The sequence below is a fragment of the Hirundo rustica genome, chromosome 5 (assembly GCF_015227805.2).
Source record: "Hirundo rustica isolate bHirRus1 chromosome 5, bHirRus1.pri.v3, whole genome shotgun sequence".
Taxonomy (NCBI): domain Eukaryota; kingdom Metazoa; phylum Chordata; class Aves; order Passeriformes; family Hirundinidae; genus Hirundo; species Hirundo rustica.
The window spans coordinates 21,648,549-21,671,275 of record NC_053454.1 but is presented as its reverse complement, the minus strand read 5'-3'; the positions used below and the strand labels follow the sequence as shown (position 1 = coordinate 21,671,275).

Sequence of the window (22,727 nt, the reverse complement as noted above, 5' to 3'; positions counted from 1 at the left end):
TTAAACTTTGCAGTTTTGGTATTTTCTCTTAGAAGCTAGTTTGTCAGGGTGGCATATAGGAGATTACTGTAACATGCTTAAATAAAAGAGTCAGAACAAGGCCATGCCTAGAGATACAGGCAGAGTGTTGCATTAACTTATTCTTCTCAACTCGTAGCTTTTTCGTTTATGTTCCTTAGCTTTGTGATTGTGGGGGATCGTTTTGATAGTTGTGTAGGAGAGAAGTTCAGTATAGTGCAGCTACTCTATAGGAGAGGTGGGTGGGTGTGTGGAGTGTTTAGGGGAGTGAATACAAAAGAAGGGAAAGCTTTTTACAGTGTTTAAAGTTGTCTCTAAATTTGTTTCCTGCTTAGCCGTGGCTTGGACATATGAATGTGTAATGTAGGAGCAAGCCTGAAGAAGAATAATTAAAATGTTGGCAGGTTCTTTCAAAGGCTTGTGACAGTGCTTGTGGATCTTCTTTCATTTTTTATGGCACTGGTAATACAAATGAATTTGGAAAACAAAGGAGCTATAACAATAGACCACCATCACATCTTTATGTGGTGAAAGGTACCTTGATGTCTTACTCCAAGTATATATATATATTTTTTTCTTTTCTGAACATCTGCTTCATTGCCGTGGTACAATAACATCAGTTTTTTATTTCTTTTCCGAACTCAAAATATTTTTATACTTTTCAGAACACTATACATCCATGGCCATACAAAGCTGGATTTCATGGTCTGGTATACTGCAATTGAAAAAGCAGCAGGTACAGATGGTAATGCATTACAAGATCAGCAGCTCAGCAAAAATGATGTTCCTATTATAGTAAACAGCTGCATAGCGTTTGTTACACAGTATGGTAAGTAGAGTGGATTTTATTCAAGCTAAGATCATTTGTATGATACCTAAGCACCCCCAGTACCAGATCCTATTGAATGAGTTTATATATTACTTAAAGTGAAACCATGCCCGTCATTAGCCTTGCCATTCTTTAATGAGATGGTGCAGTACACTACCACACATCCGAGAATGACCATTTTGGGGAAATAAAACTTGGTAAATGTCCTTTATAGACACTTTTCTATTTTAAATATTGTGTTGTTTGTCTTATGAAACCCAGCCTTGTGGTCCACTGCCCCAGTGCAGACAACTCAGCTCAGAAAATAAACTCTGCAAACCTGTAAAAGCTGTGGTCTGAACACATCTTGGAAGCTGGCATTATTTGTGGAGTTCAGTCTAAGGCTGCTGTTTTTTCAGTGAAATAACCTAAGGAAGTGTAGTTGGTTACCGTTTATTTAAGTAAATTTTGCCAGCATAATTTTACAAGGCATTAGGTTCTATGCAGATGATGCTTATGTCCTTTTACTACTGCAAATTCACAGAATCACAGAATGATTAGGTTGGAAGAGACCTCCAAGATTATTGAGTCCAACCCATGCCCTAACACCTCAACTAAACCATGGCACCGAGTGCCACATCCAATCTTTTTTTACACACATCCAGGGATGGTGATTCCACCACCTCCCCAGGCAGACAATTCCAATACTTTATTATTCTTTCCATGAAAAACTTTTTCCTAATAGCCAACCTATATTTTCCTTGACTCAGCTTGAGACTGTGTCCTCTCCTTCTGTCAGCTGCTGCCTGGAGAAGGAGACCAACCCACATCTGTCTACAACCACCCTTCAGGAAGTTGTAGAGAGTGATAAGGTCACCTCTGAGTCTCCTTTTCTCCAGGCTAAACAACCCCAGCTCCCTCAGTCGTTCTTCATATGGCTTGTGTTCCAAGCCCCTCACCAGCCTTGTTGCCTCCTCTGGACACGCTCAAGCATCTCAACGTCCTTCCTAAACTGAGGGGCCCAGAACTGGACACAGCACTCAAGGTGTGGCCTCACCAGGGCCGAGTACAGGAGAAGAATGACCTCCCTGCTCCTGCTGGCCACAGAATTCCTGATACAGGCCAGAATGCCATTGGCCTTCTTGGCCACCAGGGCACACTGGTGGCTCATGTTCAGCTGCTGTCACCAGTGCCCCCAGGTCCCTTTCCTCCTGGGCACTGTCCAGTCACACCGTCCCCAGCCTGTAACGTTGCAGGGGTTATTGTGGCCAAAATGCAGGTCTTGTCACTTGGACTTTTTAAACTTCATCTTATTGGACTCTGCCCATCCATCCAACCATTCCAGGTCTCTCTGCAGAGACCTCCTATCTTCCAGCAGATCAACACATGCTCCTAGCTCAGTGTCATCTGCAAATTTACTGATGAAAGACTCAATGCCCTCATCCATGTGGTTGAACAAAACTGGCCCCAGCACAGACCCCTGAGGGACACCACTGGTGACTGGCCCCAGCTGGATGCAGCACCATTCAGCACCACTCTCTGGGCCTGGCCATCCAGCCAGTTCCTAACCCAGCGAAGAGTGCTCCTGTCCATGCCACAGGCTGTCAGCTTATCCAGGAGTGTGCTGTGGGAGACAGGGTCCAAAGCATTGCTGAAGTCCAGATAGACAGCATCCACAGCCCTTCCTGCATCCATCAGGAGGGTCACTTGGTCATAGAAGGAGACCAGTTTGGTCAAACATGACTGACCCCTCCTAAACCTGTGCTGGCTGGGTCTGATACCCTGGCCATCCTGTCTGTGCTGCATGATGACACTGTATATACTGTTCCATTTCCTTACTGGTTACTGAGGTCAGGCTAACTGGCCTGTAATAACCAGGATCCTCCTTTGTACGATTTCTAGTTTTGGTGAATGGTAGGATTCATGAATTCACAAATTTTTTTGTGAGATTGCTATGTGCATATCAATCCTGTACAAATCTGTCTTTGGTATAAACGTGTCTGTAACCTCTGTCAGTATGAGAGCACTTTATTTCTATTTGAGTCATTGAAGTTAAACTAAATAACCTTTTGATATGGCAACAGTGCATTATTGTAAGTAGTTGTATTGGGGTTACACCTGGTGCCTAAAAGTAAGAAAAGAACCTTTTGCTAACTTATTTTAATCATTAGCAATAGAAATAATTCCAAGTATAATTTACACCATTTCATTTGTAAATTGTTAAAGCAGGGTAATTTTGTCTGCCACTTAGAACAATTTGTGTAGTCTTAATTAAAATTCAGTTTCTTAATGTCTTTTAAATCAACTAAATCTTTATCAAAAATATGCTTTTCAGGATCAGCATTAGTAGCTGTTAAAAGCATGCTCAGTTGAAAGCTGAAGGAATTATTTGTATGCATTACTTGCATGCAGACATCTTTTGTATCATCATTGTAAAGATTCTGTCTTTAGCTGTAGTCTACAGAAGACAGATGCTATTGTAGTCCATGGCTGTTCCTGACAGTAACATCACAAAGGCCATACTAAATGGAAGTGGTTGTGGGCATTACAGGAAAGGTGAACTGTAAAAACATTAGAAATTATTTCAGAGGCTTTGAGAGAACTTTTCTTATATACCTTTTGAAGTTTATAGGAAAAGTGGGGTTTTGCATAAAGCATCATCCTCTTTCTAAATATGTGAATGCAGAAATCACCTCTACAAAGATAAACAACATTATGCATCTATGCCAAATTTACTCAAGTTTTAAAAAAATGAAAGTTTTGACTACAATAACATATGCAGTGATTGAAAGTAGTCATGACTTTGTTGTAAACTATACATTTTCTTCTTAAGTTGACTTTAGTGGTTTTTACATGTAAGAATAGTAGTTGACCAATGTCTTCCAGAACATGAGAAATATCAGAAAAAAAGGGTATTTCTACTAATCTTGAGGCTTTTAAGAATAAAATATTTCAGGTTGGATGAATGCAATAATACTTTGAGTCTTAAGCTGAGTTCATCCATAGAGTAATAAAATAAAAGGAGTTTTCTCATTAAAGCAGCTGTTCTATGTGTAATATCATACCTATCATCAAAACTTCTTCTCTTGACTGTGTGTTTTTGAAAGTACTGTTTTAGGAAGTCCTGAAGAGACTTGGGGATTTGAAAAGCCCGTAAAATACTCTCGAAATAGTCATCCCAGTCTTGCTTGGTATTATGATGAGTATTTTTGCAAAGAGGTCTAGTTGGGTGTTAGAAGACTTGGCAGTGTTTTTACTACCAAAGTGAGTATGTGTAAAAGATCAGAAAGATTTTGTTAGGAAATACAATGTGTTTGGCAGCCACATATAATTTTCATATAATGATGTCTAGAATTTTTAAAAGAATTGATAATTTTACATTCATTTATTTTTCTCTCCTGTATTTTCGTGCTTTAGGTTTAGGTAGCAAGCAAATCTATCTTAAGAATGGTGATTCTTCCAATGTGGCTGAACTGCTGGAAAGCTTCAAAAAAGATGCAAGAAGTGTTAAACTAAGAGCAGGAAAACATCAACTTGAAGATGTGACTGATGTACTGAAAAGTTTTCTTTCTCAAATAGATGATGCACTTCTCACTAAAGAACTTTATCCATTCTGGATCTCTGCATTAGGTAATGTAATCAATTACATTTAATACAATAAAGGTTGTATGTATATTTTCAGTATCAAATTTGAGGGGGTTGTTAATTTACTTACCCTGTGTCAAGCTATGTTATTTTGTAACTTGCAAAACAATGTAGTGAGGAAAAAAATATTTGGGACATGGCTGCAATATATGCATGTTAATCACAGATGATTTTTATAATGTGCTTTAAAAAATTTAGTTTCTATTTTGCAATATTTGCAAGCTGAAAGGAACAAGTGGCTTCCTTGCCAAACTGTGCTATGAAATTGCAGACACAGCAGTAAGAGACGCATGGGAAATGCTGACAGAACATTAATTTCTATCTTAATGCATAGGAGTCACATAGGCATATTTAGAGTGTGGCACGTTTTGTCTTTAAAAAAAGATATTAAGAGCATATTTGTCTGTGATTTTATTTAAGTTCAAATATATGGATGTTGCTTTAATATGAGCCACTAGACGCTCAGGAAATTAAAATATTGTCAGTATTACACATTTTCAACCTTTAAACTCAATTTCAAAAACTACAGGAAAAAATATTAAGAGTTTATTCAATGACCACATGATTAATCTCATCAAAAACCAGAAAAGGTTCTGAGGCAGTTTAGATTTAACTTGGCTCTTTTTAATGGTGTTACAGTGATTCCTCTTCTTGATATGTACATGTGGCTACAATTCTCCTTCAGCTTTACAACAGAGAATCTTGTCCTGTTAAGTGATATAGAAGGTACTTCTAGGAAGACTAAAACATTTAAGAAAACGGATTAGAAGATGTTTAAATGGTTGTTTTGTTATCTTTTCTTCAAATTACCAAAGAAACCAAAACATAGTCAGTAGTTAGTGGAGAGCACCATCACTTAGCTAGAAGAGTTCCATGCTTTCTTTTCAGAAACTTGAGAGAAGCAAGGGACTGAGAGGGAAAAGCTAACTAACTAAATGCAATCTACATTAAATTTGCTTATGCCCTGAGCATAAGGGGGCATAAGCAGCACAGGGAGGCAGACTTGAGAGCTGTGCTTGTGTTTCCCAAAACTGGAATTCTTACCATCGACCTTGCCATTGTTCAGCTATATGTAACTTGGTACAACTTATTACCAGCCCTTTACCCTTGCTCTCCTCTAATCAGTCATATATATACTTAGATCCTTAAACTACTCTGTGCCTTCAGACACTTTTCCAGTAAATATTTAAAATATGAAAAGGTCTTTTCCTTTCTCTTGCTGGGAACTCTTAGAAGTACATTTACACTTGTGTGTATGCAGTTGCACTCACACACGTACATGCACAAATTACAGATTAAATATGCTTTGAGAGAAAATGTAATTGCTGTTCTGGACTTTAGTCTTAAGTGGTGGCAAATGGTACTTGAACATAAAACTGTCCCTCTTTATTAGTGTTTCCCTGAATTGGTGTACAATATTAGACTTTTTTGATAGTATATTGCATCATTGCCTTTATGAGGAAGAACCTGATTTGTTAAACAGTAATTTTAAAAGGATGTTGATATAGTTAATGAAAACTGCTGTTGGTTTTTAGTGTGCATTGTTATTAATGCTCCGATTATTATTTTCTGGCAGATATGCAGAATGAAAAGGAACGTGTGAGGAAGTACAGAGCTTTTATTCAGAGTCTTCCATCAGTCAATAGAGCAACTTTGGCTGCTTTAATTGAACATCTTTACAGGTCATTGCAAATATGTATTGTAGCAGAGAAATTCTTATAATGTGTTCTCAGTATAATTCTACAATATATAAAATGTGGCTTGTTTCATTAACTAATAATCACAAAAGCTTATCTAGTTGCCTCAATTAATTACATTTGAATTCCTTTAATTGATAATGTGTTTTTTCTTTGGTTGTATTTTTAGCAGTAGGTACCTATAAAAATCAATGGACTTGGAACAGTCTTACAGGGAGAGAGGGCTGCCAGTAGGGTAGTAGCAGTCCAAGTAGGGTAATTTTTGATATGGCTTCTTTATGCAATTTCATTTTACTCCAGTCTGCTAGTCTTCCAGGGGATTGTTGCAAATGGCTCTTGAAATTAAAATATTTTTTTCAGTGAAAATGTTCTTCTCCACAATATGTTTTGCGCATAATAACTTTGAGAATTACCTACCTTTTCTGTTTTTCATCAGTGCTTCATTTTACAATTGAGGTAGAGCTAGAGAATATCCAAAATACAAACTTGTTTAAGCACCAAAGGTCATGACTTATTCCTAGATCAAAGAAGGGACAGAAAATGTGTAAAAAATATGTGACAGGATGATTTTGAGGTGTCATGGTTAAATAGTACTGGTCTATAGTATATCATCTATCAAAAAAGTCAAATTATATTTCTGGTGAATTGCAGTGACTATAGAATGTGTAGAAACTTCTTTTTACATGATGTTGTGCTCAGAAATTATGTTACATAGCCAGGTACATAGCAAATGTCATTAAAAAATATTTATGTGATTGGTGCCATTATTTGGATAAAGATTGTACTACATACTGTGTTTAAGAACTTTCTATGCATAATCAGTTAGAGATATTAATATGATGTTGCATCTATTCTGAAAGTAGTATGAATTCATGCATTTAACAGCCAAACTTCTGTGTTAGTTTTTGTTTACTTCTAAAAGAGGACATGTTATGTGAACAACAAAAAAGTTCTGATATGAAAACTTTACCCTAGGGATAGGAACTAAGAAGGACCTAATTTCTTTCCAGGTTTTTTATAGTTGATCTCAAGTTTTTAGAATATACTTACATTATGTAATATAGTAAAACTGTATTTAACATTGGTTTGGCCTCACCTGGAGGACTGCGCAGTTCTGGGGTCTGCAATTAAACGATGTTAAGGTGTTTAATGCATCCAGAGGAAGGCAGCAATGCGGGTTAGAGGGCTGGAAGGAATCCCCTGTGGGGAGTGGCTGAGGACTCTGGGCTTTATTGCTTCAGAGAAAAGGAGGCTGAGGCATGACTGCATTGCTCCATACACCTTTCTGCGGAGGGGAGGGGGAGAGGGAGGTGCTGATCTCTTCTCCCTGGTATCCAGTGGTAGGGTGCATGGAAATGGTTTGGAACTGCATCCAGAGAAGTACCAACCTGTCATTAGGAAGCATTTCCTTATTAAAGGAGTGGTCAAACTCTGTAACAAGCTTTTTAGAGGGATAGTGGATGACCCAAGCCCGTCAGTGCTGTTGGACAGTGCAACATGCCTCAGCATTTTGCCTTAGCTCAGCAACATGCCTTAGCTTTTTGTCAGCCCTTAAGCAATCCAGCAGTTGGACCAGATGATAGCTCATTATAGGTCCCTTCTAACTCAGGTATTCTATTCTGGCTTTATTGTTCTGTATTCTAAATAGTTTGGATATCACTGGAAATGAAGTTAGAAAGTTTTAATTTCTGTAATGAGAAATAAAGAATACAAAGAAATATTAAATAAATAAGTAATAGTACATGTTTTCATTGCATTTAATGTAGTTACCTTCTTTGAAGTGCTCTCCATACTCTGTAAAGAAGCCTCAGACAATCAAAGGAACAATGAAACCATCTAAATATTTTTGTTTTTCATTTAACAGGGTGCAGAAGTGTTCTGAAATTAACCAAATGAACCCTCACAATTTAGCCATGGTGTTTTCCTCATGCTTATTTCAAACTAAAGGCCAAACTAGTGAAGAAGTCAATGTAATTGAAGATCTTATTAAAAATTATGTGCAACTTTTTCATGTAGGTATCTTTGTACATATCCTAACTGCTCAGATGTTAGAGATTCAAAAATATAAAAATCTGCTTTAAAATGGTCTTCCTACTAGGTCAATTATCTGGGGATTTACAGGGTTTTTGAACTCTAATTCAGTGGACATTTTTCTTGGCCTGCTTTAAATTTTATTTCCCATTTAGCTTAACCTAAGGAAAGACTGTTTATGGGATGCTGTGAGCTACTGTTTTCCAAAATTATGCTCATTTTCCTTGCCATCAAAGTCTTATTAAATTTAAGAAATTTTTATGATTATGACTATCAACAATAATTCTTCTAATTAAAATTTATGGACCTGATCAAAACTGAAGCATGGAAGAACTTTGCGTTCTTAGTCTCTGAGGTGTGATTACAATTTGTTTTGTTCCTTAGACCTAGAAATAATGTTAAATCTAATTGGATAGAAAAGCTACGACTCGCAGCAATTCATATTAGCCAATTTGATTTGGAGTTGACTGTGCCTCCATAACATTGTCTTGCAGCTTTTCATTGATTCCTCTCTGTTTCAATATGTATTCCTTGAAGTTTATGATACTGAGTCCCATCAATGAAGAGCTGTTTCTGCCTGATAGAATATTTTGCATACCTGCTTCTATGAGAACACGATTGATGATATTGGCAATTGTTGTAATAATTATTATTAATCACTCCAAAATTATTTATTTATACAGATAAATGAAGACCAAGTGAAACAAATGGACATAGAGAACAGTTTTATTACAAGGTGGAAAGACACTCAGGTAAGTGTCCAGTTAGGCATGAGTAAAAGGGAGTGAGGCCCTATCATCTCTGTACTTAGGTGTGAATGCTCTTCTGTTCATCACTGAGACAGCATCACCCCAAGCACTGCACAGTTGCTAAGTCATGCTTGAACCAGGTGCAGGATAAAGTGGCTCAGCTCATGTTCTTGCTCAACACCCTCGTCAGTTCTCCACGGCAGTTTTCCACAGGCTTCCAGTTACAGTTAAAACTAATGATGTGGTGCAATTCAGTGATGTATCAGCAGCACTGTAATCATGTAAGTGTCATGGGTAATTGGCAACTTAGGCCTCAAGCAGCTACAATTAAGAACTGTAAGAATTCTTTTCATTTAACAACTGAAAGTCTGACATCACTGCATCAAAATGTGAGCATATATGTGGGAAAACCAGTGATATAGATACTTAATACTTTGGAATATATAGGTTGCCACAGTACTATTATCTCTGTTGATGCAGAATGTTCAGAGAACATCTGAACTGAATTTATGGTGAATTACTCAAAGTTCACATGTCTGAAATGTCACTGAAGTTCTGTTCCAGGTGGCACTTCATTAGTCGCTTTTCATTTTCTGTCCACCATATACTTACGCCAGCTGTTGCAGTAATTTACATCACATTTTCTCTTCATATGGTTGTTTCTATGAGCCCAGTGGAAATCTTGTGTCGGCTTCATTCTTATTTCCAACCTTTTTCTGTAATATCATCTGAAAAGCAAATTTTATAACTAAAGAGCTTTTTTGAGTCTTTGCCACTATAATTAAGCAGCTTTCTTCAAAGTCGCTTTGTAATGTTTTTCCTCAGAAATGTTTCCATTAGTTTTCTATTCTCAAAGGCTAAACTAACTTAAAAGTTGCTGTTTTTCAGAATGTTAATGTTCTTTAAAATTCAGCACTGCAATTAATTTTCTATAGAAATGTAATCTTAGCTTCTGGAAATTGGTCAAAATGTATCCCAAAGCTCAAATGATTTTATATATATGTGTGTGTATATGTGTATGTTTCTATATACTTTTCTTAGCCCTTTCCTCTGTTTGTAGTCATATACAAATAAGTAGCACTACTATTAATATAATTCTCAAAAATGAAGACACAAGTTGTTATCTTAGTGTTAATTTGATTATTAATTCTTTATATTTGCCTATTAATAGAATGTTACACCTTCTGATAAGTCCCTTTTTCAGCCTTAATTTTTCTTCCTATGCTCTGATCATCACTTATTTTTTAGGAAATATTTTTGGTACTGGACTTAGATGAATTGCAATCTTTTGAAGATGCTTATGACTATACTAAAATGGAATTAGAGCGGGCAAAATGTGAGACATTTTTAATTTCAGAAAAATAAAGTAGTTTCTCATCCATGAAGATAATTTTATTGCCATAGATGAGCAAACCTAGATAAAATGGAAAATATTACATCCCTTCTCATAAATCATATGTTTCCTCATGGTTATAAAATGTTGTATTTACTGCCTTTCTAATTTCTTTCTGAGTTTTATGTTGTTAGACATTCTTAAATAACATTTGTTAGAATTGAGTATGTGAAACTATTATATGTCATAAATTTTCTTTACCTGATTATTCCACATTAGCATTGTGTGTAAAGTCTAGCCTTCTCTCTGACAAATTTGAAGAGCTATATTTAACAGAGGTTGATATCAAGACCATTTGTTTCAATTCCTTTTTTAACTGGGTAATGACAAGTTTTCATTGTGATTAAGAATCTTCCAGTATTTGTAGTAATGAAATTTTATTTTCCTTACATGTACATATGGCTGTGTGGCTGAAATTGTCTGTTATTTGCAGTTTTTCGTCTCACTCTTAACTAAGTTATTTTGGAGCTACAGTCCTTTTTCATTATTTTAAAATCTATTCATTTTGATTCTGAAATGAGCCTGACTAACCTCCAAATCAGAGCAAGCTTCTGGCAGTTTAAGATATTGAGATACACTCATGTCTTAGACTTCGTAGGCTAAAACGTAAATTTAAAATTTCCACTTATGCCATGCTGCCCTTAGTTTTCATGCTCTTGAAAATTATATATTATATATTTGTAAATTAATGGTAATTTCATTTGATATGATTCTGTTGGATTTATTCAGGGTTTGATTTTTTCTCCTGAAACACAGAATAGGTATTTTTTTCATTACACTATTTAAATAATTGTACTTTCCTTATTTAAAATGTTAATTTTTAACAATTTAATATTTTTTAATTCTTTCTTTTTAGGTTTCCCAGGCTGGAGATTTGCTCATTGAAGTTTATGTGGAAAGAAAGGAGCCAGACTGTAGTATTATAATCAGGGTTAGTGTATAAAAATGATACAGTGATTTTTATGAAGCTTTTGTTCTTGAAGTAGATCAGATTTATTTTAATATTTTGTTTTGTATAAGTACACAGTGAAAGTATGAATTTATGTTTATCACCATTCTTTTAAATATTTTGTTTTAGAATCCGCTGTGTTGCCTAAATTATGTAAAGACTGATTATTATGCATTTTTAAGAAAAAAATTAAGAAAATTGATACAATTTTAAAGCGGAGATGTCCTGCTTTAGTTTTACTGTAGTATACAACAGAATAAATTCTCCCAACTCCACATTTGCAATGCGAGTTTTAAGAAGTACACAATGAATGTTGGTTTTATTTGATAGTTCAGGCCATCAAAATGACATTCCACCTTTCTTTTTGTCTGTGGCTTTCTTCTTTCTTTGAGTGTTAAGAAACCAAAGCTTGTTACAAGCTGTAATACAGATTTTTGAGCTTTCTGTTTAATATTGTACTTAAATGCCTGCATCTCAATGTAATAGTGTTCTGTTATTTTTTATTACACCTCTCTAGTTTTGTTTCCTTTTTTGTTCTGTTCACCATATGACTCTCAAACAGTTTTGTTTGTACACATAGAGTATGTGGTATACATAGATAGACATATGCACTTGAGACAGGCTTTTTAAAATAGGAATAAAAATGGGAATATGTATCACTAAGATTAAAAAAAAAAAAAAAAAAAAAAAAAGATGGTTCTCTTATATTTATCTTCTCACACCCAAGAAAACATATCAAAGGGCTTTTTTTCCCAAATTTTTCCAGGATAGAGAAAAGGAATTTAAAGCTACCAAGTTAACAGTCATCTTAAAAATATAACTTTAATCTCACAGAACTAAATAAGGAAAGCCTGCTGGAATCTGATAGATACTTTATGGGTTTCCAGCTTTCCAGCTTTTCCATATATTTACTGCAGCTTTTTTTTTTTTTTTTTTCTTTTTTTTTCCTCTTAGGGCAATTGCAGGGAGGAAGATTTAAAAAAAATATATCAGAAATCAATAATTGAAATGTACTATAAACTGACTCAATTTGTATTACAGGTATCACCTTTGATGGAAGCAGAGGAATTAACTAATGATGTTTTAGGAATCAAAAACATCATTCCCAGCAAAGATGATATCTGGGCTGCTTTTGAAGTACTTGAAAATGGAGAATTAGGTTAGTAATGCTTAAATTTATGCATGTCAATCAGCTTTTATTATTTTAATTTTTCAATACTTAATATCACCGAAAGCTTAGTTAAAGACTTTATGGAAACAAAAAAATAGTCTTCATGCCAATGTTTTACATTTGGTTGTTTTGACATCTGCATGACTTATTTCTTCACTTTGCCAGATATGATGTGATGAATTGTTGCAAACTGCTTATAAATTAGGGGCTGAGAAGATGTTCTTTATATTACAGTGCTTCACAGTTTATTAATCATCAGCTATAGAAAAGTAGGTCTTACCAATAAGTCTTAGAGGAAAACCCTATTTTTGTAAGAATGTCAGGACTTGATTTTATAAGCAATAATGCTTTTCAGAAAATTAAATGAGAAAATGCATCATACTTAGGAGAAAGGATATTTTCTGTTTTATTTATTCTAATATTTAATGTACACAGGTGAAAAAAGGAGGCATAAAATGTATAATTCTTTACACATTTTAAAGTGTGGGTTTGGCAAGTGGCATTATGGTGCATCTAGCAGAATCTTGAAAAATTTGTTTGAAGTGTGGTTCTGCTGCCAACGAAAGCAAATGTCATATGGCCACAATATTCATGAATGGTAAAGATGTTTTAACGTTGGGAATACTTTCTACATGCTGGAGCATGTTTAAAATGCTAGAGAATTTTACTGTTAGAGGTTCCTAAATAACGTAAAGTAATAGGGATTTTTAAAATTAAACCATATTTTGATTAATATTCCTTAAGGTAATCTTAAGGAATTTTTGAAGAATATATGGGGACAGAAATATGCAACATCTATTTGCGTTTCTTAGTAAGTCGCTGCTCTTAACTGTTCTCATGTTACAGAGGAGGACTGTGGACTAGTTTATTTCTGTAGTGAAGATACCTATTTTCAAGTCAAGGAAAAAAATAAGAGAGTGGACAAAATAAAATTACTAAATACTGTTCTAATATGTTTTGATTAATTTTGCTGTACTTGATTTTCAGATGTACTTACAATAATTCCATCAGTTTTACTAATATTACTTATGTACTCAGTCTTGAGCTTGGCAGTATAAAAAACTAGAATGGACTTTTCAACTTAAAATAAATTATCCTGAGCCCTTTTCACATCTTACAGTCTGTTGGTGATGCTGCATAGAGTTGAAACACAGAGTTCATTTCCAGATTCGTAGATGTGGGTAACAACTGACAAAGAATGCTAGCATCTGTTACCTTTAGAAGAGTCCTGATAATTCCTACAAGTACAGTGCAAATCACATTTCTTTAAATGTGATTTAAGTTTCCATTATTTCTCTAAATAATGGAAAAAATTGAATTTTATTTTCTTAAACATGATATATGACACTTACAGGAATGTGAAAACTAAACCAGATATGGACAAGAGAACATAAAAGTAAATAAACAGATAGACCCCACAACAGCTTCTTGAGGTATTGAGATGCAACAACTAATATTTTAGTTCAAAAATCAAAAATCAAAATATTGTCTCAGCTAATGACCATGGAAGGCAAACAAAACTAGGCTAAGAGTGAGACCCTAGAGGCCCCACATAGCACAATAAATATGAGCAAGACATCAGTGTATCCTACTGAAGAAGAGTTTCCAACACAAAGTGGAAGTGGCACACCAGTGTTTTAAATCCAAAACAACCAACCAAAAGGCAAACTAAATTAAGTCCTAATTCATCACCTGACTCCTGTAAGAGACTGTGCTGATGAAATGTCTTCTTCATGGATCCCTTTCTGGAAGAATCAGTGCATGAGAACAAGTGAGTTACTGTTTCAAAATAAAAATAAATTTGTAGTAAAGAGACACTCAGGTAGACTGCTGTGATCCTGTGGCTGAACCTAACAGGTTTGTAGAGGGTGAGAACACAGGGAAAATTAGTTCTATAAAGTCTTTGGTCCAAATGTGACACTCAAGAGCTAAAAGATTGCTTGAGTCTTTGCTACTGCAAGTTAATTCTACTACAGTCATTTGACAAACTCCATCTGAGGCATTTACAAATTAGTTGAGATTCTGACACATAATGACAGAAACGAGTTTGCCTATTTGTTTCAAAGGTACATCACAGTGTAATCACAGTGTCTTTCTGATAAAAATTAATTTTCTGGGGTTTTTTTTCCTGCTGCGGTCTGCTACCTGTCCAGTGCATGGTGGTATTCTGCTTGTTATACTCAACCCCGAATATTTATAGTCTTTAAGTTTTTATTTTACTTTTTAATATACTGTCAGGAAAACAACCCCTGAGAAAGCAAGAAAATTAAAATCATATTTTCTAGAAAGTCATTGTCTATTAATAATTAATATTGTTTAAGGTGAAAAGGACTGATTTAGGATACTTACTAGCATATGATGACCTAAGTGAAAGAAAGGGTAATTGAATGTATGTGTTGACTGCTTGCTGTTCAAAATACTAGAATTGCAATATTAAAAAATCAGCTAAATTATTTACATATAGAAAAGTTGCAATAATTGATGATTTCATCAAACCTAATGCAGAATATTAAATACCATATGCTTTTACAAAATAGGCTGTATATAATTTTTTAATAATATGTGATTAATGGATAGTTTGTAAATGAGGTGTGTTGCCAGTAAAATATCTAATGGTTTTCAGTATGATGATTTATGTACCATGTAATCCATGATGACAGATGGTCTTAAATGTAACTATAAATAAAACAGTAGGTGTTTACTGTGGGAGTGCTGGTGTTCTAGGAAAATGTGGTGATTTGCTAGTCTCCTGCCTTTGATTTGCAATGTTCTTCTCCTTAAAGTGGATTTTCTCTCTTGTACAAAGAATCGAGTGTTTAAGCTTTATCACATCAGAGTCCACGGTTTCACAAAAATTCAGAACTTTGACCATTTAAAACAAAAGGGCCAGAAGAAGTGGTGTTAATAAAGTAGGGGTTGAGCTGCTCTCTACAGAACAGTATTCTTGTTAGGCTGCTTTGGTGTCCTGTCTGAATAATGAAATATTTATTTAGGGGTATCACAGCTCTACAGGTAGCATAGGTATTTTTGCATCCCGAAATAGCAGTGTTTTTTTCTGTCACTTAAGTGTATTATTTGTAGCTGCTGCTTTCTGGGGCTCTTATCAGGTGTTCTAGAAAATACATTCTGCTAGACTGCTAGTGCTGGAGAGTCCCAAAGCAGCTGTTGACATTTTATATTCATCTACCATAGCAGGAATGAAAAATGAGATTATGGCTGCATACTTTGCCCTTCAGTACTCAAGGGACATGGCTAGACTGTGACCCAACATGACAGTGTCACAGAGGTGTGACTTTTCAGGAGCCATACTCAGCTCTTCTCAAGGCCTGACCCACATAAATTGGTATGCAAATGGGAACACAGATATTTTGGCAAAAATCTTTCTTTGGAGATAAAATGACATTTGAACCCACAAAGCCATTGTTAAGGCTTTTGTGAGTTCATGAATTGCAGCAGGTGCTTGCTGCTGAGCAGGAGAAAGCTTTCAGGGATGTGAATGTGACTTCCCCCACTCACATCCGTGTTGCATCAGGCTGTGCTGTTCATGTGACAAACAGATTTCTGCTGGATCTGGTAATGCATGTTTAAGGACTATTTGCAAGATCTTTTCTGCCTTCCTTTGGTAGGTGGGCTGGGGTTTGCGTGGAGTACTGTTTGGGCTTTCTTATCACTGCAGTTTTTAAATTCTGTGCTAGGTCTCAGAGTTTCTCTTCTAGGATGGATGATGCCTATCAAAAAATGTGTGTTTGAGCATCTGAAATTTTGAAGTGCACACATTCATGCCTTCAGTGGTAGTTTAATCTTGCTTTTGTACTTCTTTTACTTTTTGTACAGGATTGAAATACACAGGTGCAAGTTTGGGTATTCCCTAACCACAGCAGCAGGGAGAAGACCTGTCTTAGAGACCACATGCTTTTCCCCTCTAGTAAAAAGAATCTAATGAAACCAGGAGTCTGTTTCAGTCTGCTTTAATCAATAACAGACAGTATAATCCATACCAGTTGGAGGCATTCTTTTCACTGTGACCACTCCAACTTCTTTGGTTCTTTGGTTGCAGAAAATTGGTAGCTATGATGTTTCATTTTCATATTGAACATAGGACAGTATAGCTGAAAGCCTCAGTTCTGTTTGATCATATTCAGGCATGCCCTGTAATAGGTCCTAACTTCTGTATTTAGTTTGAAAGCAGCGCTTTAGTGTCTTTACATTAAAAATGTAACAATACAAAAGAGTCACTGAACATTTGGCTACGGCTTGTTTAATTTTATGTTCATTACCTGTACAAACACTGCCGGTGAAGCATTGTCAGTGAAGTGCCTAATTGTCTTATTTTGAAAGCAGTATTTTTCTTCTATAGGTCAAAGTCAATGAGACCTTGTTGTGTACAGGCAAGTGTAACTTGTGAGTGCCTCCAATATTGTTGGGGTTTCTCTTTTATTTTAATTCTAGTTGTTTGTGTTTTATTTCTTTGGCATTTTTCAGAACGTCCTCTGCATTATACAGAGAATGTACTAGAACAAGTTCTTCACTGGAGTTCTCTACCAGAGCCTGGCACTGCATATCTAATAATAAAGAGATTTCTAACAGCAGACATGGTGAATCTCTACAATGGTATGTAATTTTTTTTTTTTTTAATTTAGTTATTTTACATAGAAATATGAGGATGGCAATTGTTTTCAGTGGAGCAAAGTGTCCCAGAACAACTAAATTACTGCTACTTCATAAAAATTACAGATTTACAGAGGGTTGTGGTGACTCCCTATGAGAACACAGAGATTATGGATGTTTTTTTCTACAAACTATACGCTCTCCCACTGAAAGACTGTACTGGACTGAAATTCTGCAGTCAGTTCACACTTGGTGAACTTTTGCTGTGAAGCTTGAAACTGCTCTTATCTAAGACTTATCATGTTGACTGTGTAACAACTATAGTATTGTAATAGAAATTCCTATTATCTGATTTGATGCTTCCAAACTACAAAGCTAATTTCACAGAATCATGGAATCTTGTGAGTTGGAAGGGACCCAGGAGGATCATCAAAGTCCAACTCCTCTCTTTACACAGGGCAGCCCCAGGAATAACACCATGTGCTTGTGAGCATTGTTCAAATGCTTCTTGAACTCTCAGCCTGGTGCTGTGACCACTTCCCTGGGGAGCCTTTTCCAGTGCCCAACCATCCTTTCGGGGAAGCTTTCCTCGTATCCAGCCTAAACTTCCCTTGCACAACTTCAGACCATTCTGTTATCCTGACACTGATCACCTCTGAGAAAAGATCAGTGTTTGCCCTTCTGTTTCCCCTCACAAGGAAGTTTTTGACTGCGGTGAGGTCTCTCCTCAGTCTCCTCCAGACTGAACAGTGACCTCAGCCACTCCTTATACTTGAGGGCTCCTCCTCAAAGCCCTTCGCCATCTTTGTTGTCCTCCTTTGGACACTCTGATAGTCTTCTTACACTGTGGTGCACAAAACTGCACACAAGACTCGAGGTGAGGCCTCCCCAGTGCAGAGTGGAGCAGAGTGGGACAATCCCCTCCCTTCCCTGGCTGGTGATGCTGTGCCTGATGTCCCCAGGACAGGGTTGTCCCTCCTGGCTGCCAGGGCACTGCTGACTCATGTTCAGCTTCTCATGGACCAGGACCCCCAGGTCCCTTTCCATGTCATGGCTTTCCGGCATCTCATTCCCCAGTCTGTCTGTACATCCAGGGTTGCCCCATCCCAGGTGGCATACTCATTTGAATTACATACTCAAGCAACTGAATAATTTGGAGAGTATGTGGCCTTTAGAAGGGAGTTGGCACTTAAAATATAGATCAAGTATATGGTGAAAATATACGGTTTACACATTGCCCCAGTCTATCTTTTTTTTTTCCTCCACATAATACCTGACTCTAAGTCTCCTGTGTAATATATATTATCTGCTTTGTGAGAAGTGGAAGTTTAGGAGTTCAAAAATTATATCCTGTTTTCAAGCAGTTGAAATCGCGGAGGGCAACAAAAATGGTGAAGGGCCTTGAGGAGGTCTTCAAGGATAAGAAGTGGCTGAGGTCACTTGGTCTGTTCAGCCTGGAGAAGCTATCATTGTATGTGTGATGGTAACACATGATGCCTGGTTTAATGTTCACCTTATTTTATCGAATGACTCATTCAGATATATGTATCTTTTCCTCTCTTTCTCATACTTGCAAATGTTAATCTTTCCATTATATATATCTTGTCTTGATTTCAAGAAGTAAAATTTATGCTATTGTGCTTATTCTTCTAAAAGTAATGGCCTTCTTCCACCATGATTTATTCCTATAAAAGCATATTTCACAAATGTGAGTGAACCTGAACAAGTGTGCTGTTTGTGACTATTATGGTTGGATTTCACTGTCAATAAATGTGTGATAGTAGATCATGATCAGAGGGAAACGGCCTACTTCATTAAAAGCTTGATATATGAACTCCCATCACTTCACTAGGTATGTGTTGATATACAGTCAGAGAAGGGAATGGGTCATAAGGATTATGTGAATCGCTGCTCTAAGAAACACATAAGGATTAGGCTAGTGTCAATTTACAAAATGTAGTGAAGGAGAGATCTGCTGCTATTTACACTCCTTCCTGTCCATTTGTTACATCCATTTGTTCTCCCAGCCTATCACAGTAATTGTTTGCATCAGTTCCATTCAGTTTGATCTTGGTGTAGACACACTGTTTTTTGACTGTTTACATTTATTGATGGTTTTTATGTTTGTTATAAAATAATTAAAACCTCATCAAATAAATTATATTGGTTTTCTCAGTGGTTTGAGACTTTCTCAGTGGTTTATAGACTTACAGTGTTGAGGTCTGCAAACTCCCCATGGCAGAGTAGTCTTGTGAATCCATCACTCCATAGTGTCAGAATGAGAAAATATACAGAACAAAGTCACTGGGGAAGGGATGATCCTAGTGTTTAGGGTACGTGGCAGTTATGGTTATGGTGGGGCTCTTCATTTCAAACAGCACAAGAAATAACTGCTAGCTTGAAGGAAGAAAGGGAGACCCCAATCTTTTCTGTCTCTTACACTGTATGTGGATAACTCCTTGTCACTGAATAATAGGGCTGAGGCCAGATGCCTAACCACTATGACTTGAAGTATGGTTTTTAAGAGTGGATTCAGCCCATACAAATGGGCAGCTGGGTGGATGGATGTCCTCCTACTTTGCAGTAAAATTAATAGAACTGTGATCATACAATGTTTATAATATAATTGCATGAATATTCATTGCCTCCCTGATTTATATAATAATCTTAAAGACTAATTATATTCCCAGCATTTTTTTTTTTCTGTTAATATTACCTGAGAGATTTTCATTCTCAGCACTTTTCTTCTTTTTCCTGAGTGTATAATGTTGTTTGAAATAGTGTTGGTTCAATAGTGAGGCTAAGGAACAGCTCTTTTAGCCTAATTTTGGCAACTTATCACAGTCTTTGTTGTCAGTGCAACTTTTCCTGTTTTCCTTATGCTTAGTACATTCTTAATTTTGATACCTATTCTCATCTTGTCCATTTTAAACTATTTCCTCATGTTCTGCAGCTGAGATGAGCTCAGTTGTTTAGAGCAGGGTGCTAATAACAACAAGATTGTGGGTTCAAACCCCATGTGGGGCTTTCACCCAAGAGTTGGACTCTGTGTTCCTGGTGGGTCCCTTCCAACTCAGACTATTCTGTGTTTCTGTGATCCAAACCTTGTACTGAGGTCTAGATGTATGTTTTCTCTTGTATGGAAACCAACTTTCCTTTTCAAGGAAAAAAGAGTTTATTTGTACTGATATGTTTCAGCAAATTTGCGGTGAGTTTTCTACTTTATTCCAACTCTATAGTTACTCATTCCTGACAATTTATTCCATAGCTTTTCATGCATGTTGTAGGAGCAGTCTTTCAAGTACTGTTCAAGGTGTGCACTGTATTTTGGTATAAGAGATACTCAGGACAGCTTAATTCTATTTCAAGACCCTTTTTCTTCTCCTTGCCTAAAAATTTCTCATATTAAAGTTTTATGTGCTAGAAAACCAAATATTATTTATTTGTTAAATTTACTATAAAGCCTGTGTATATAGGTCCTTGGAATTTTTCCAGTAAGTGTTGTATAATATGAGTGGTAAGTATTGATTTCTGAGAGCAGGGCTATTATTCAGAGATATTCTTGGAAGTGCAAGCTTCTAAACCATAGGTGGATCAATCCTGCATGGAATAAGTGTATCTACTTCCTAGTCACAAAGTTCTAGGAAGTTTAGCCTATTTTGTAAAGTTTGTGTCTGAAAAATACTTTCTGATTAAGACACATCCCTGTTGGTTTAGCTTTACTTAATGGAATGCTAGCTTCTAAAGTATATGGAATATCATCAGTTTAGAAAATTACTCCTCCTTCAGGCTATTCTGATATCTTTGTAAGTATCAAGTGTTTGACAGATTTGCTGTCATAGGAGTGCTGTGAAGTTTAGAAAGAGTTTTTGTCATGTTGTGAGCTGTGTGCAAAAATTTAAAGTCTTCCAGCTTGGTACAGATGTGGAAGTATCCTGCTACTCTCATTAGGTACTCTGCTACTCTCATTTTGTATATTTTTTTTTTAAAAAGGGAGAGAAAAAAAGAAAAAAGTGCTTGTGATTGTGTGGATAAGGATTCATATTCTATAACTGACAAAGTGAGAATACATCAGTGGGTTTTTTTAACTGTGCATGTATATTTGCACTTATGACTGAGGACTTCTAAGTAATTTCTCATTTTAATTGTTGAAATTAATCTGGATTTATATTCTTATTTTTTGATATTTTATCATGTGCTGCTTCTTAATAATTGAGTTTTGATATTAGATGCTCAAAGTCTAAATGGAGTTTTAATGAAAAAAGCTGAGTACTTGGGTAAGGATGAGATTTTCAATACACCATATACCTCTTTTACATCAGAGTTTTATTTCTTATCCTGAAACTAATATAGTATAAAAGCTAGTGGTATCATTCTGTGACTCCTAAACAAGTTGGTTCAGCATTTCCTAAATAAATGAATGACTTAAAGGAAGTACCTACACTCAGCTGAAAAGAATAGGTGGTGAAAGGCAACATATGGCATAAGTAGTAGGCTTGTAGCATTTGGGGATAAAGGAATTATTAGCCCTGTTAATCTGCCTCACTCCTCAAGGTGAAATGGTGTTGAGTGGAGGAGAAGGCTGCATCTGCCTATCTCCTGTCCACAGTCTGCTTCCGGCACTATTTACTTCAGGGAAAAAAAACTACTTCAGAATTCTGCTGAATTCTTTGTTCAGTCATAAAAATAGTAGGAATTATTGTCATTTCATTTGTTCTTCCTCACTTTAACTATTAAAGTGCCATTTTAGTTTGAGTTTCAGTTTATATGCCTGAGTCATAGCAGAATAGCAGTGATTGTATTAGTGTTCATAGGTTTTTGCTGGGGAAGGTTACTTACTGGGAAAACCTGATAAAGTAGTGATAAGATATATGTACATTGAGCAGAATAGGAAACCTAAAAATACCTAGAAGTGGTGGTGCACTAGTTTATATGTACTAGTAATACTTCTTTGCATTATTTTATTTAGGATTTTAAATTGTTGAGAATGCACTGAGAAATCTTTAATGCTGAAAGCCTTTGAAAGCTCTGGTATTTTTCTTTTTTAAATAAAAACTTTCTCAGTACAAAGTTAAATGCTTTATAGAGTTGACAGCAAAATTACTGTTTGGGTTTGTGTGGGAGGTGATATTTTGTTTGAGTTTTTTATTAATTTTACTGAATATGTGGAAGTTTGTTTTTATTTTTAACACAAACAGAAAAATCCAGACAGACTTGGGTTAAAATCAGATCTTTATTGAAATGTTTTGCCTCTCTTAAGCACAGAGATTAAAAGTATCCATGTCATACTCTTGGGTTTAACTACACATTATATACTGAAAACATTATTTGAATTAAAGTTTGTTGGTAGATTCTTTGCGTGTTATCATAAAAGTGAAACGGAGAAGAGTTTTTTCCCCACCAGTAATTAAAATAATAATGGCGTGTATGTTTAAGAATGCCTTTCTTATGAATATAGAATATATTCATATGCAGTATGTAATATATAGTGTGTATATATGTGTGTACTTATATAATATAATTAATATAATTATTTTTAGATATATAGCATAATATCAAATGAATTTTACCAATGTAATTTTAGGGGTTTTATATGTATTATTACTTAACTAGGAGCTTACACTGTTGTAAAATCTTCTAACAAAATGCCTTTTTTTT

The 22,727-nt window shown here is 35.7% G+C and overlaps 1 protein-coding gene across 5 annotated transcripts in view; it reads left to right on the top strand.

The window, feature by feature from the left end:
* Positions 1–22,727, top strand: part of ARAP2 (ArfGAP with RhoGAP domain, ankyrin repeat and PH domain 2) — a 120,812-nt gene that overhangs the window by 79,377 nt on the left and 18,708 nt on the right. For all 5 annotated transcript variants that reach the window (XM_040065496.2, XM_058420725.1, XM_040065495.2 and 2 more), the window contains 8 exons: positions 684–847; positions 4,244–4,456; positions 6,048–6,153; positions 8,033–8,180; positions 8,883–8,951; positions 11,198–11,272; positions 12,332–12,449; positions 16,944–17,072. In XM_040065496.2, the coding sequence (XP_039921430.1) occupies positions 684–847; positions 4,244–4,456; positions 6,048–6,153; positions 8,033–8,180; positions 8,883–8,951; positions 11,198–11,272; positions 12,332–12,449; positions 16,944–17,072 (1,022 nt within the window). The remainder of the gene's footprint in view (positions 1–683; positions 848–4,243; positions 4,457–6,047; positions 6,154–8,032; positions 8,181–8,882; positions 8,952–11,197; positions 11,273–12,331; positions 12,450–16,943; positions 17,073–22,727) is intronic.